Source organism: Eurosta solidaginis, chromosome 5, assembly GCF_040869045.1.
Source record: "Eurosta solidaginis isolate ZX-2024a chromosome 5, ASM4086904v1, whole genome shotgun sequence".
NCBI lineage: Eukaryota > Metazoa > Arthropoda > Insecta > Diptera > Tephritidae > Eurosta > Eurosta solidaginis.
In genome coordinates, this window is record NC_090323.1 from 102,371,816 (window position 1) to 102,386,871 (window position 15,056).

Below are 15,056 nucleotides of genomic sequence, written 5' to 3' on the forward strand. Positions count from 1 at the left end.
GACGAGCGTCTCGCCGCTATTCGAATAAAAGCAAAATTTTTTAATATATCATTCATCTGCGCCCATGCGCCGACAGAGGAGAAAGACGATGAGGTGAAAGACACTTTTTATGAACAATTAGAACGCACATACGAGCGCTGCCCCCGTCATGATATAAAAGTCGTGCTTGGCGACTTTAACGCCAGGGTGGGCAAAGAAGGTGTTTTTGGCCCTACAGTCGGAAACTTCAGCCTACACAATGAAACTTCTCCTAACCGACTGAGGCTGATTGACTTTGCCGGTGCTCGAAACATGGTCATATCAAGCACGAGGTTCATGCATAAAAAGATACATCAAGCTACATGGCTGTCTCCTGATCGAAATACTCGCAATCAGATCGATCACGTTGTGATAGACGGACGGCATGCCTCCAGTGTTTTAGATGTGCGAACGATCCGAGGACCTAACATCGATTCGGACCATTATCTCGTTGCAGCCAAAATACGCGCCCGCCTCAACGCGGCTAAAAACAAGGAACAAAAAACACAAGGAAAGCTAGACGTCGAAAAGCTTCAATCACAACAGACTGCCAATGATTTCGCAACTCGACTCTCACACCTGCTCTCTGAGGGCACAACTCATCCTGAAGGAATACAGGAGCAGTGGGAGCATATCTCCAAAGCACTTCATACGGCCGCCGAGGAAAAAATTGGTTACCGGCGGCCACGAAAAAACAACTGGTATGATGAAGAATGCCGCGTTGCAACCGAAAGAAAAGACGCTGCCTACAGGGCTACGTTAAAAGCGAGCGCGACAAGAGGAGTGTGTGAACGCTATCGTGAGTTGAAAAGGGAAGCGAGACGCCTTTTCAGGAAGAAAAAAGCAGAAGCAGAAAGGCGTGAGTGCGAGGAGCTTGAGCTGCTAGCCACCAGGAATAACGCCCGAAAATTCTACCAAAAAATACGGCGACAGACGGAAGGTTTTAAGACCGGGGCAAACTCCTGTAGGAATGAAAACGGCGACCTTGTAACTGATGTCCAGAGAGTGCTTAGATTATGGAGGGAACATTTCTCTGCTCTCCTAAATGGAGGCAGCAATTCACCGCGCAGAGATGAAGAACCCGATCCCGCAATCGATGATGATGGAATATATGTCCCCCCGCCCGATTATGACGAAGTTAGAATAGCAATAACCAGATTGAAAAACAACAAGGCCGTGGGCGCTGATGGATTGCCTGCGGAGCTATTCAAGTTCGGCGGCGAGGAGTTGGTAAGGCGCATGCAGCAGCTTCTTAGCAAAATATGGGCGGACGAAAGCATGCCCGACGGTTGGAATCTAAGTGTTCTTTGCCCAGTCCACAAGAAGGGGGATACTGCAAAATGCACCAACTATCGTGGAATCAGCCTTCTTAATATCGCATATAAGGTCCTTTCAAGTGTATTGTGCGAAAGATTGAAGCCCACCGTGAACCGGCTGATTGGACCTTATCAGTGCGGCTTCAGACCTGGTAAATCTACCATCGACCAGATTTTCACAATGCGCCAAATCTTGGAAAAAACCCGTGAAAAGAGAATCGACACACATCACCTCTTCGTCGACTTTAAAGCCGCCTTCGACAGCACGAAAAGGAGCTGCTTATATGCCGCTATGTCTGAATTTGGTTTCCCCGCAAAACTTATACGGCTGTGCAAAATGACGTTGAGCAACACCATCAGCTCAGTCAGAATTGGGAAGGACCTCTCCGAGCCGTTCGAAACTAAACGAGGTTTCAGACAGGGTGACCCCTTATCGTGCGATTTCTTTAATTTGATGCTGGAGAAAATTATACTAGCTGCAGAACTTAACCGCACTGGAACAATATACTATAAAAGCGTGCAATTACTGGCATATGCTGATGACATTGATATCATCGGCCTAAACACCCGCGCTGTTAGTTCTGCTTACTCCAAGCTGGAAAAAGAAGCGGTAAAGATGGGTTTGTTGGTGAATGAGGACAAAACGAAGTACCTGCTGTCATCGAGCAAAGAGTCAGCGCATATGCGCCTTGGCAACCACGCTACTGTTGGCAGCCATAATTTCGAAATAGTAAAAGACTTCGTTTATTTGGGAACCAGCATCAACACTAGCAACAACATCAGCACTGAAATCCAGCGAAGAATCAATCTTGCCAATAAATGCTACTTTGGACTAGGTAGGCAATTGAAAAGTAAAGTCCTCTCTCGGCGAACGAAAATCATACTCTACAAGTCACTTATCGTACCCGTCCTGCTATATGGGGCAGAAGCATGGACCATGACAACAGCAGATGAAGCGGCTTTGGGAGTGTTCGAGAGAAAAGTTCTTCGAAAGATTTATGGACCTCTACGCGTTGGCGATGGCGAGTACCGAAGAAGATTTAATGATGAGCTGTACGAGCTATACGCAGACATCAACATAGTCCAGCGAATTAAAACGCAGCGGCTGCGCTGGCTAGGCCATGTTATGCGAATGAAAGATGATGCTCCGGCCAAGAAAGTTTTTCTATCGGAACCCGCCTATGGAAGCAGAGGTAGAGGGCGGCCCCCACTCCGTTGGAAGGACCAGGTGGAAAACGATTTAAACTCCCTTGGTGTGACCAATTGGCGCCGGTTGGCGGAGCGAAGGAGCGACTGGCGCGCCTTGTTGGACGGCCATAACCGTTTAGACGGTTAAGCGCCAATTAAGTAAGTAAGTAAGATAGTATATTACTAATAATCTTTAGATATAAATATATTTTTAAAAAAATCTGCCAATGAAGGCTAAAAAAAAATTTAACAAATAAATATACATTTAATTAGGTAGATTTTCCAATAAGAAGAAGAAAAAAACCGGTTTACTTCAAACATTAAATTCAATTTTCAAACTAACTTTTATATATTTCACTTTACTCAAAATTTTCTTTTCATTTTTAATCATCTTTTTAGAAGTTGCACTGCGATGAACGAATGAGTCCCGGGTTAGAGCACCCTAATGCTAGCAAACTCCTTCGTTCATAACATTACAACAACATATCAAAGCCTAAAGAAGAATGTGGCAAGATTAATTACTAATCTTACCAAATTCTTCTTTTCTAAAGGGGTATGATGTAGTGCCATAGTAAATTGCATTAAAATAAATTGTAGATGGCAACCCTCTTTAGAAATGTGCAAGATGCAACCATACATCCGATGCACTTGGCATCACTAAAATTGTTAGAGTCGAGCAACTCGGAGAGTTTCTGATTGGCTGAAACTGCCGTTGCTCGACGCCATGATTTATTTCGACGCCATCATTAATTTCGTTGCTAAGCAACGTAAAGAAAAACTGCCGAGCTACAGAGTTGCGTTAGCGGCAGTTTTCAGTTAGAAGAAAACCGGCAACTTGAAACGAGGCGAAAAATAAAAGTGCGCACGCAAAAAACCGCGAAACTATTTTTGTACAGTTACATGAAATAAGAAAAAAGAGTATGTTAAGTTAACTGAAAAGTGTGTAAACCTAACTAGAAACTAAATAATTTTATAAAGTTTACACAAAACACAATTGTACTAAGAACAAAACGAAAACTCAGTGTTGAACTAAACATTTATAAATACATAAAAATACGTTTTGATTGTAATAAAGAAGAAACTCAGTTTATTTGTTTGAAAAATTAAAATTACAGCCAAGTGAGTGAGTGCGAGTTTTGGCATATTTGGGTGCGTGCGGAATTTTTATATTGATCCGTAAATGGATCTATTAAAGGTCGCGGCTGTTAGGTGGGGCGAAGCACTGCTACAATAACAACAACAGCAGGATTTTATTACAGCTCTGTATTTTCGGAACAATTGCGGCTGTGTGCTCACCAAAATGTAGATCCTGATCAAACGACACACCAAAGATTTTGGGGTGTAGGACAGTCGGTAGCGTAGTGCCATCGACGTGGATGTTCAAAATGGTAGACATTTGGGACGTCCAAGTTGTAAATAAGGTCGAGGATGATTTAGTCGGTGATAATGCCAGGTTTCGCGGCTTCTGGCCGCAATAAATAAATAATCTAATCTATTCTGTTGCAAAGCTCATCGATCTGGGGGCCCGGGCCTGTGGCCATTATTGTGCAGTCATCGGCGTAAGAAACGATAGTGACTCCTTCCGGTGGCGAAGGTAGTTTTGATATGTAAAAATTAAACAAAAGTGGGGATAGGACACCACCCTGTGGCACCCCTTGTATAATTCTTCTTGGCTTTGATGTTTCGTTTCTGAATTGCACCGATGCCTGCCGACCACCCAGATAATTTGCGGTCCACCTTTTAAGACATGAGGGAAGGGTAGACCCCTCCAAGTCTTGCAGTAACGTGCCATGGTTGATCGTATCAACAGCTTTTGATAGGTCTAGCGCTACGAGTACTGTTCTATGGTGGGGCTTCTGATTTAAACCACAATTTATCTGGGTGCTAATGGCATTTAGCGCGGTGGTGGGGATATAGAGTTTTCTAAAGCCATGCTGATGACAGGCTAGCTTTAAATTTGCTTTGAAGTAGGGGAGCAAAATGGCTTCAAGAGTCTTGGCTAGTGGCGATAGGAGAGATATCGGGCGATATGACTCTCCTATGTTCGCTTCCCAAGGCAGTCGGTTCTATGTACCGGAGCGACTCGGTATTTTTCCCGACCAAGGACTGTCATTTCAGTGTGACCCCATTTAATTTGTTTCGTCCCTCCCACAAATTGTCATCCTCCCAGCAGCTCCTTGCAGCAGGACTGCTCCATATTCTCTTATTCCGGGAAGGCATCGAACCCAATCAGGGTCCGTCTCCTGACCCCGGTCCTGAGAAATGGTTTTGCTGCATCTGCCGGAAAAGAATCTTTTTAGGACGGTCATACTCTGTTCAGTGTGTCTCGTGCAAGGGATGGTTGCATCGGACAGGTTGTTCTGGGCTTGATCCCAAAACCCGACGTCCACGTAACTTTTATAAATCTTTTGTGGCTCCTTGCTGTTCACGCACAAGGGCGTCCCGTAGTCTACGCCTAAGCGCCCCCACTACCTTCCAGCAGCCCCGCTGCTCAGCAAGCCACAACAAGTACCCGCTGCTGCTCGCGCCCCACGGCGCCAACAACTCAAACAGCTGATACCACTCATAACTACTACCTTCGTAGTCCCTATCGAATCCGACTAAGCACAAAGACAAAGTTTCCATCGCCTTTGGCGATAAGGTGCTGTCGGATGAGGAAAAATGCGCGAGCGCTTTCTGCCGACAATATATAATGCATCCTACGGTCGACAAAGATAGACGGAGAGCCAATAGACACGCACATAAACACAAATTCAGCGCGTCACCAATCGCCATCACCGCTAGAGAGGTTGAGGACGCCATTGGTCGCGCTAAACCATCCAAAGCAGTGGGCCCAGACGGCCTAGCCATGCCGATGCTTAAAAACCTAGGGAAAGAGGGTTTCAAATATTTAGCGCATGTCTTCAACCTGTCTCTCTCCACCTTTGCCATACCCGAGAAATGGAAAATGGCCAAGGTGGTCCCGCTACTAAAGCCTGGGAAACCAGCTAACGTAGGTGAGTCATATCGTCCGATATCTCTCCTATCGTCAGTGGCAAAGACGCTTGAAGCCATTTTGCTCCCTTGTTTCCAAGCACATTTGCAGCTAGCCCCTCATCAGCATGGCTTCAGAAAACTCTATAGCACTACCTCCGCGCTAAATGTCATTAGCACCCAGATAAATTGCGGTTTGAATCAATACCCACACCGCTGCCCCCGTCTTACGGAGATAGTCGATTTCATGAAGCGGCACAACATCCGCATTGCTGCGATTCAAGAGACTAAACTCACAGCAAGATCTGCATTGCAGACCTGCTCTGGGTATAATGTCCACAGGAAAGACCGCGAGAGCGGAAATGGAGGCGGTCTCGCGTTTATCATACACCACACTGTGCAATATCATATATTTGATCCCGACATCGACCGCAGGGACAATGTCTTAGAACGTCAAGGCCCATCTGTCCGGTCAGGCGATGCAAACCTAGAAATCATCAACATCTACATCACACCTGCCACCTGTTGCCCCAGTGGATACCGCCCTAATATCAGGGCCTTACTCACTGGCAACAATCGCATTATCTTAGGCGATTTCAATGCCCATCATGATCTATGGCATTCAAACTTGCGGGCGGACAGTAGGGGTGAGATGTTGGCGGATCAAATAGAAGAAACGACGTTCTGCACAATAAACGGAGACGCCCCTCACGTATGGTAGGAAGCTGCCACCGCTCGCCAGATATCTCAATCGTGAGCGCAGAACTCGTAAACTGCGTCAACTGGCAGCCGATGGTAACATTGGCATCCGACCACCTGCCCATACTAATTTCGCTCGAGCGTACCGCCAACTTCATCGTCACTGAAAAACGCACTTTTATAAACTTCAAAAAAGGGAAGTGGGAAGAATATAAATCCTTTACAGACAACCGCTTTGCTGTCCTCCCTATCCCGACTGATGCCCACCAAGGGGAGTGTGCCTTCCGTAAGGTCATTAAATCCGCCTCGGCACATCTCTTCCCGCCGGGAGAATTCCCGAAATCCGGCCCACTTCCCGGCAGAGGCCGCAAACTTAGCGAGAGAACGTGACCTTATAAGACAGCTTGATCCAGGCGACCCCCAAATAAGGGATATAAACCAACGCATCAGATTGCTTGTGGATGAACACAAGCGGGCGAAATGGGAGGAGCACCTAAGAGGTTGTAACCTCTCTACCGGTGTGGGTAAACTTTGCTCTACCGTAAAGTCCCTATCGAATCCGACTAAGCACAAAGGCAAAGTTTCAATCGCCTTTGGCGACAAAGTGCTGTCGGACGCGAAAAAAAGCGCGAGCGCTTTCTGCCGACAATATATAATGCCTCCTACGGACAAAGATAGACGGAGAGCGCTTCCCAAGGCAGTCGGTTCTATGTACCGGAGCGACCCGGGATTTTTCCCGACCAAGGACTGTCATTTCAGTGTGACCCCATTTAATTTGTTTCGTCCCTCCCACAAATTGTCATCCTCCCAGCAGCTCCTTGCAGCAGGACTGCTACATATTCTCTTACTCCGGGAAGGTATCGAACCCAATCCGGGTCCGTCTCCTGACCCCGGTCATGAGAAATGGTTTTGCTGCATTTGCCAGAAAAGAATCTTTTTAGGACGGTCATACTCTGTTCAGTGTGTCTCGTGCAAGGGATGGTTGCATCGGACAGGTTGTTCTGGGCTTGATCCCAAAACCCGACGTCCACGTAACTTTTATAAATCTTTTGTGGCTCCTTGCTGCTCACGCCCAAGGGCGTCCCATAGTCTACGCCTAAGCGTATCCCCACTACCTTCCAGCAGCTTCGCTGCTCAGCAAGCCACAACAAGTACCCGCTGCTGCTCGCGCCCCACGGCGCCAACAACTCAAACAGCTGATACCACTCATAACTACTACCTTCGTAGTAGAGCTGGTAGCAATGCTGAGCATCAGCCCCTGCCCCCGTCTTCTTCTCCCGCCCTCTTTTCTGGCAGCAATCGTGCAGGTCAGGGAAACAGACTCTTAGTCCCTGCCTCCGTTTGCACCGTCTGCCAGCACAGAATATATAGGTTTGCGACATCCGCTCAATGCAGCTCCTGCCTTGGGTGGTGCCACTTTCCTAGATGTTCTGGTATCCGCGACGGCAACCCCCCGACGGGTTTCATCGCGCCATGTTGCCAGGTCGCAAACCCAAATCATCCGGGTACCCCAATGCTTGCCCAAGGGCGCCCAGTCCCAAGGCCACAACAGCAATTGCGTCCTGGCCTTCCACAACCTAGGCGTAGTCACCCCTCACTTACCCCTAGAGTGGCGGCGTCACCCCTCATGCACTTCAGAATTCTGCAGTTCAACTGTAATGGCCTAACCGGGAAGATTACGGAGATAGTCGATTTCATGAAGCGGCACAACATCCGCATTGCTGCGATTCAAGAGACTAAACTCACAGCAAGATCTGCATTGCAGACCTGCTCTGGTTATAATGTCCACAGGAAAGACCGCGAGAGCGGAAATGGAGGCGGCCTCGCGTTTATTATACACCACTCTGTGCAATATCATATATTTGATCCTGGCATCGACCGCAGTGACAATGTCTTAGAACGTCAAGGCCTATCTGTCCGGTCAGGCGATGCAAATCTAGAAATCATCAACATCTACATCCCTCCTGTCACCTGTTGCCCCAGTGGATACCGCCCTAATATCAGAGCCTTACTAACTGGCAACAATTGCATTATTTTAGGCGATTTCAATGCCCATCATGATCTATGGCATTCAAATTTGCGGGCGGACAGTAGGGGTGAGATGTTGGCGGATCAAATAGAAGAAACGACGTTCTGCACAATAAACGGAGACGCCCCCACACGTATGGTAGGAAGCTGTCATAGCTCGCCAGATATCTCAATCGTGAGCGCAGAACTCGTAAACTGCGTCAACTGGCAGCCGATGGTAACATTGGCATCCGACCACCTGCCCATACTTATTTCGTTCGAGCGTACTGCCGACTTCATCGTCACCGAAAAACGCACTTTCATAAACTTCAAAAAAGGAAAGTGGGAATAATATAAATCTGCAACAGACAGCAGCTTTGCTGCCCTCCCTATCCCGACTGATGCCCGCCAAGGGGAGCGTGCCTTCCGTAAAGTCATTGAATCCGCCTCGGCACATTTCATTCCCGCCGGGAGAATTCCCGAAATCCGGCCCCACTTCCCGGCGGAGGCCGCGAGCTTAGCGAGGGAACGCGACCTTATAAGACAGCTTGATCCAGGCGACCCCCAAATAAGGGATATAAACCAACGCATCAGATTGCTCGTGGACGAACACAAGCGGGTGAAATGGGAAGAGCACCTAAGAGGTTGTAACCTCTCTACCGGTGTAGGTAAACTTTGGTCCACCGTAAAGTCCCTATCGAATCCGACTAAGCACAAAGACAAAGTTTCCATCACCTTTGGCGATAAGGTGCTGTCGGATGCGAAAAAATGCGCGAGCGCTTTCTGCCGACAATATATAATGCATCCTACGGTCGACAAAGATAGACGGAGAGCCAATAGACACGCACATAAACACAAACTCAGCGCGTCACCAATTACCATCACCGCTAGAGTGGTTGAGGACGCCATTCGTCGCGCTAAACCATCCAAAGCAGTGGGCCCAGACGGCATAGCCATGCCGATGCTTAAAAACCTAGGGAAAGAGGGTTTCAAATACTTAGCGCATGTCTTCAACCTGTCTCTTTCCACCTTTGTCATACCCGAGAAATGGAAAATGGCCAAGGTGGTCCCGCTACTAAAGCCTGGGAAACCAGCTAACGTAGGTGAGTCATATCGTCCGATATCTCTCCTATCGCCAGTGGCAAAGACGCTTGAAGCCATTTTGCTCCCTTATTTCCAAGCACATTTGCAGCTAGCCCCTCATCAGCATGGCTTCAGAAAACTCCATAGCACTACCTCCGCGCTAAATGTCATTAGCACCCAGATAAATTGCGGTTTGAATCAATATCCCCACCATAGAACAGTACTCGTAGCGTTAGACCTATCAAAAGCTTTTGATACGGTCAACCATGGCTCGTTACTGCAAGACCTGGAAGGGTCCACCCTTCCCCAATGTCTTAAAAGGTGGACCGCAAATTATCTGGGTGGTCGGCAGGCATCGGTGCAATTCAGAAACGAAACATCAAAACAAAGGAGAATTAAACAAGGGGTGCCACAGGGTGGTGTCCTATCCCCGCTTTTGTTTAATTTCTACATATCTAAGCTACCTTCACCACCGGAAGGAGTCACAATCGTTTCCTACGCCGATGACTGCACAATAATGGCCACAGGCCCAGGCCCAAAGATCGATGAGCTATGCAATAAAAAAAACGGCTATCTCCCTGACCTCTCCAGTTTTTTCGCCTCGCGAAACCTGGCATTGTCACCGACTAAATCTTCCGCGACCTTATTTGCAACATGGACGCCCCAAATGTCGACCATATTTAACATCCACGTCGATGGTACTACGCTACCGACTGTCCTACACCCCAAAATCTTGGGTGTGATGTTTGATCAGGATCTACATTTTGGTGCGCACGCAACCGTAATTGTTCCAAGAATTCAGAGCCGTAATAAAATCCTCAAATCCCTTGCTGGCAGTACCTGGGGAAAAGATAAAGAAACGCTCTTGACCACATACAAAGCAATTAGCCAGCCGATTACGTGCTACGCGTCACCCATATGGTCGCCAAGCCTAAAAACCACCCACTGGAAGAAACTACAGGCCTGCCAAAATACTGCTCTCAGAATCGCCACGGGCTGTCTTCTTATGTCCCCAGAACACCATCTGCACAATGAGGCGAGAATACTCCCCATCAGGGAGAGAAATGAGGTGCTGACCAAACAGTTTCCGTTGAATACCCAGAAACCTGGGCATCCCAACACACATCTGATTGACGAACCAGCACCGCCTAGGGGCCTAAGGAGTCATCTCCGTAAGCATTTTGAGGAAATACGGCACCTGAGAACCCAGCCGTATGAAGCGGGAAAACACAAGCAGGTCCTTGGTGAACTCCAGAGACAGGCGTCGGACCTTTATGTCGGGAATTGCCCGGTGAATCCAGTACTTGAAGAAAAATATCCAGAACTCGCAGAAGAGGAACGCATACTCCCCAGGGAAACGCGTGTCACTCTTGCTCAACTTCGTTCTGGATGCTGTAACAGGTTAAACTCTTACCTATCCAGAATCAACCCCGACATACAAAATGTATGCCCTGCTTGCAATGTGTCCCCACATGACACCAACCATCTCTTTAATTGTAATGTGGAACCAACGCCTCTAACACCCCTTTCCTTATGGTCCACCCCTGTTGAAACGGCAAGTTTCCTTGGACTCCCGTTAGAGGATATTGATGACAATTTGTGATCGGTCGCGCCTATTAGGTGGGGCGAGCATTGCTACAACAACAACAACAACATAGACGGAGAGCCAATAGACACGCACATAAACACAAATTCAGCGCGTCACCAATCACCATCACCGCTAAAGAGGTTGAGGACGCCATTGGTCGTGCTAAACCATCCAAAGCAGTGGGCCCAGACGGCATAGCCATGCCGATGCTTAAAAGCCTAGGGAAAGAGGGTTTCAAATATTGAGCGCATGTCTTCAACCTGTCTCTCTCCACCTTTGCCATACCCGAGAAATGGAAAATGGCCAAGGTGGTCCCGCTACTAAAGCCTGGGAAACCAGCTAACATAGGTGAGTCGTATCGTCCGATATCTCTCCTATCGCCCGTGGCAAAGACGCTTGAAGCCATTTTGCTCCCTTATTTCCAAGCAAATTTGCAGCTAGCCCCTCATCAGCATGGCTTCAGAAAACTCCATAGCACTACCGCCGCGCTAAATGTCATTAGCACCGAGATAAATTGCGGTTTAAATCAATACCCCCACCATAGAACAGTACTCGTAGCGCTAGACCTATCAAAAGCTTTTGATACGGTCAAGCATGGCTCGTTACTGCAAGACCTGGAAGGGTCTACCCTTCCCCAATGTCTTAAAAAGTGGACCGCAAATTATCTGGGTAGTCGGCAGGCATCGGTGCAATTTAGAAACGAAACATCAAAACCAAGGAGAATCAAACAAGGGGTGCCACAGGGTGGTGTCCTATCCCCACTTTTGTTTAATTTCTACATATCTAAGCTACCTTCACCACTGGAAGGAGTCATAATCGTTTTCTACGCCGATGACTGCACAATAATGGCCCCAGGCCCAGGCCCAAAGATCGATGCGCTATGCAATAAAATAAACGGCTACCTCCCTGATCTTCCAGTTTTTTCGCCTCGCGAAACCTGGCATTATCACCGACTAAATCTTCCGCGACCTTATTTACAACATGGACGTCCCAAATGTCGACCATTTTAAACATCCACGTTGATGGCACTACGCTACCGACTGTCCTACACCCCAAAATCTTGGGTGTGACGTTTGATCAGGATCTACATTTTGGTGAACACGCAGCCGCAATTGTTCCGAGAATTCAGAGCCGTAACAAAATCCTCAAATCCCTCGCAGGCAGTACCTGGGGAAAAGATAAAGAAACGCTCTTGACCACATACAAAGCAATTAGCCAGCCGATTACGTGCTACGCGTCACCCATATGGTCGCCAAGCCTAAAAACCACCCACTGGAAGAAACTACAGGCCTGCCAAAATACTGCTCTCAGAATCGCCACGGGCTGTCTTCTTATGTCCCCAGAACACCATCTGCACAATGAGGCGAGAATACTCCCCATCAGGGAGAGAAATGAGGTGCTGACCAAACAGTTTCTGTTGAATACCCAGAAACCTGGGCATCCCAACAAACATCTGATTGATGAGCCAGCACTGCCTAGGGGCTTAAGGAGTCATCTCTGTAAGCATTTTGAGGAAATACGGCACCTGAGAACCCAGCCGTATGAAGTGAAAAAACACAAGCAGGTCCTTGGTGAACTCCACAAATAGGCGTCGGACCTTTATGCCGGGAATTGCCCGGTGAATCCAGTACTTAAAGAAAATTATCCAAAACTCGCGGAAGAGGAACACATACTCCCCAGGGAAACGCGTGTCACTCTTGCTCAACTTCGTTCTGTATACTGTAACAGGTTAAACTCTTACCTATCCAGAATCAACCCCGACATACAAAATGTATGCCACGCTTGCAATGTGTCCCCACATGACACCTACCATCTCTTTAATTGTAATGTGGAACCAACGCCTCTGAGACCCCTCTCATTATGGTCCACCCTGTTGTAACAGCAAGTTTCCTTGGACTTCCGTTACAGGATATTGAGGTAGTAGTGCAGTTTACGGTACCCACCCTAAAGTTGGGCTAAGATTTTCGAGTGAGGTGTCAAAAGACGCGTATTAATCTCGAGAACAATAATCCGAAGGCAGAAAAGAAAAATGTTATCTCTGTCCGGAGATATTTGCAGTTGAAGTTGGCGATTTTCATGTGGTTGTTGTTGTGTTTGTACCCACAAAAAAAATTGTGCATCACCGTGGCGGTCCCCTAATCCGTGGCGGTAGCAACGGTTATACCACACACCCAGACTTGGCATGGCGTAGCCCAGGGTTATTTTTTATAATGGCGGCCGAAGGCCCCCAACGCAGAAGTGTTCTGCGCAAAAATACTATGGATCCCACCCCCGGTTTCGGAGGGACCGCGGGTCTTTTTCGGTTTTTCGTTAATATCTTTTGAACGGGTAAAAAAAGTTAACTTCCGCTTTCGGATTCTTGATCTAGACGTGAATACGCGTCTTGATAAAATCTAGCCCAAATTTCGGTGGGTACCGTAAACTGCACTATTACCAATATTGATGACAATTTGTGATCGGCCGCACCTATTGGATGGGGCGAAGCACTGCTACAACAACATCAAACACAACAACAAAAACAACACCAGCCACACCAACATTATATGGGTCGAAACACTGCCACAACAACAACAACAATAACAACAACCACAACAAAATTACCAACTTCAACTGCAAATAACTGCGGACAGAGATGGAATTTTTATTTTCCGCCTTCGGATTATTGTTGTAGAGGTCAATACGCCTCTTTTGGCACCTCTTTACTTTTACCTTTTTTATAGGAGCGGCTGAAAGCCGCCAACGCAAAAGGGTGTTCTGCGCAAAAATACTATGGATCCGACCCCTGGTTTCGGGACCCGGGGTCATTTTTCAGTTTTTTTTTAATATCTTTTGAACAAGTTAAAATTTTTATTTTCCGCCTTCGCTTTATTGTTGTTGAGGTCAACTTTTGACGCCTCTCTCGATAATTATGGACGCGTAATAGCAGTTGACCTAACTACACTTTTACCAGTAATGTAAAACCATATTATAGACAACCCTGCTAGCTCCGACAAAGAATTTGAATGACAATACCAAAGAGTATATATTATATATATATACTCTTTGACAATACTTGAATGAAATCGCCTACAGAACTTCCAAGGGCAACAAGTTTTAAAACGTAGACTCCTCTTTTTGAAATATCACAGTATTTACTCACTTCTTCGCTTCGCATAACCTCTTTAAATTCTCGCTTTATCCGCGAAACAGCCATGTTTGCCATATTGCCAATTTGACAAGCACTTATGATTTGTATTATTAAATCGCAATGGAATAGAAGGTTCCTCAAAATCACTCTAATTAAAACTTTTGTCGATTTACGTATTAGCTTATTTAGTTTATTTTGAAGTATTATTTTTTTTTTTTCTAAGTTTTGGCCTCTGCTTTACTTCTTTTATGACAGCAATGTTGTGTAACTGTGCTCCGTGTTTTGTTATTGCGCTGGTACCGCTTGAGGCCAAAGCACTTTCCACACCTCCGTCGCAGTGGCGCTGACGTTAAAGTGCGTACACACTGAGCGACGCGACACATAACGACACGTTCCACAAAATATTCGCACCATTTTTGCCTTATTGGCCAAATTGTAGTGTCGTGTCGTGTCGTCCGACTGTCGCTATGTGTGCATGTTTTCATAAGAATACATGCAAAGAACATTTTGTCGCTACGTGTCGCGTCGCTGAGTGTGCAAGCACGTTTACTTTGAAATAACCCCCGTTGAAAGTTTCTCTGCCAGAATGACCACAAGAGAAAGGCAAGGCCGCGCACAATGAAATGTTTCATATAGATGAGTTTAACACAAGCTTATGCATTCCAGTACCATCGCCCAAATCAACCAAGATGTTGTATGTATGTATGTATTTATTTGAAAATTTGTTCCTAGCACAACAATTTTGACAAATTATTTAACAGTGCTAGTCATGAATAGCATGAGCTATAAAAATTGAACATTTATAATAATAAATTAGATTAATCAAATTAAATTAAATATAACGTTTTTAAATATAAAGGAACTTCACACTTCGCAACTGAAGTTTATTTCGTCTTGCCCATTCACATACAAAATCACGCGAGGTACTGTCATAGATGAATGGATTTGCGACTCTTTCCTCGTGTTGCAATGGTACATGAAATGCAAATGCAACAACGATGTGATCCAAATGGTTCACATTGGTGTTGCATTTGCATGTTAAAAGTGCGTCCACACT

At 46.5% G+C, this 15,056-nt stretch overlaps 1 protein-coding gene across 3 annotated transcripts in view; it reads right to left on the reverse strand.

Moving 5' to 3' along the window:
- Ubc4 (ubiquitin conjugating enzyme 4) overlaps window positions 1-14,281 on the reverse strand; it is a 387,349-nt gene extending 373,068 nt beyond the window's left edge. Inside the window, exon 1 of one of the 3 annotated variants that reach the window (XM_067789894.1) lies at window positions 14,012-14,281. In XM_067789894.1, the coding sequence (XP_067645995.1) occupies window positions 14,012-14,074 (63 nt within the window). In that variant the 5' untranslated portion in view covers window positions 14,075-14,281. The remainder of the gene's footprint in view (window positions 1-14,011) is intronic. The other 2 variants (XM_067789892.1, XM_067789893.1) reach the window with 2 other exon arrangements.
- Between the last annotated feature and the right edge of the window lie 775 nt (window positions 14,282-15,056).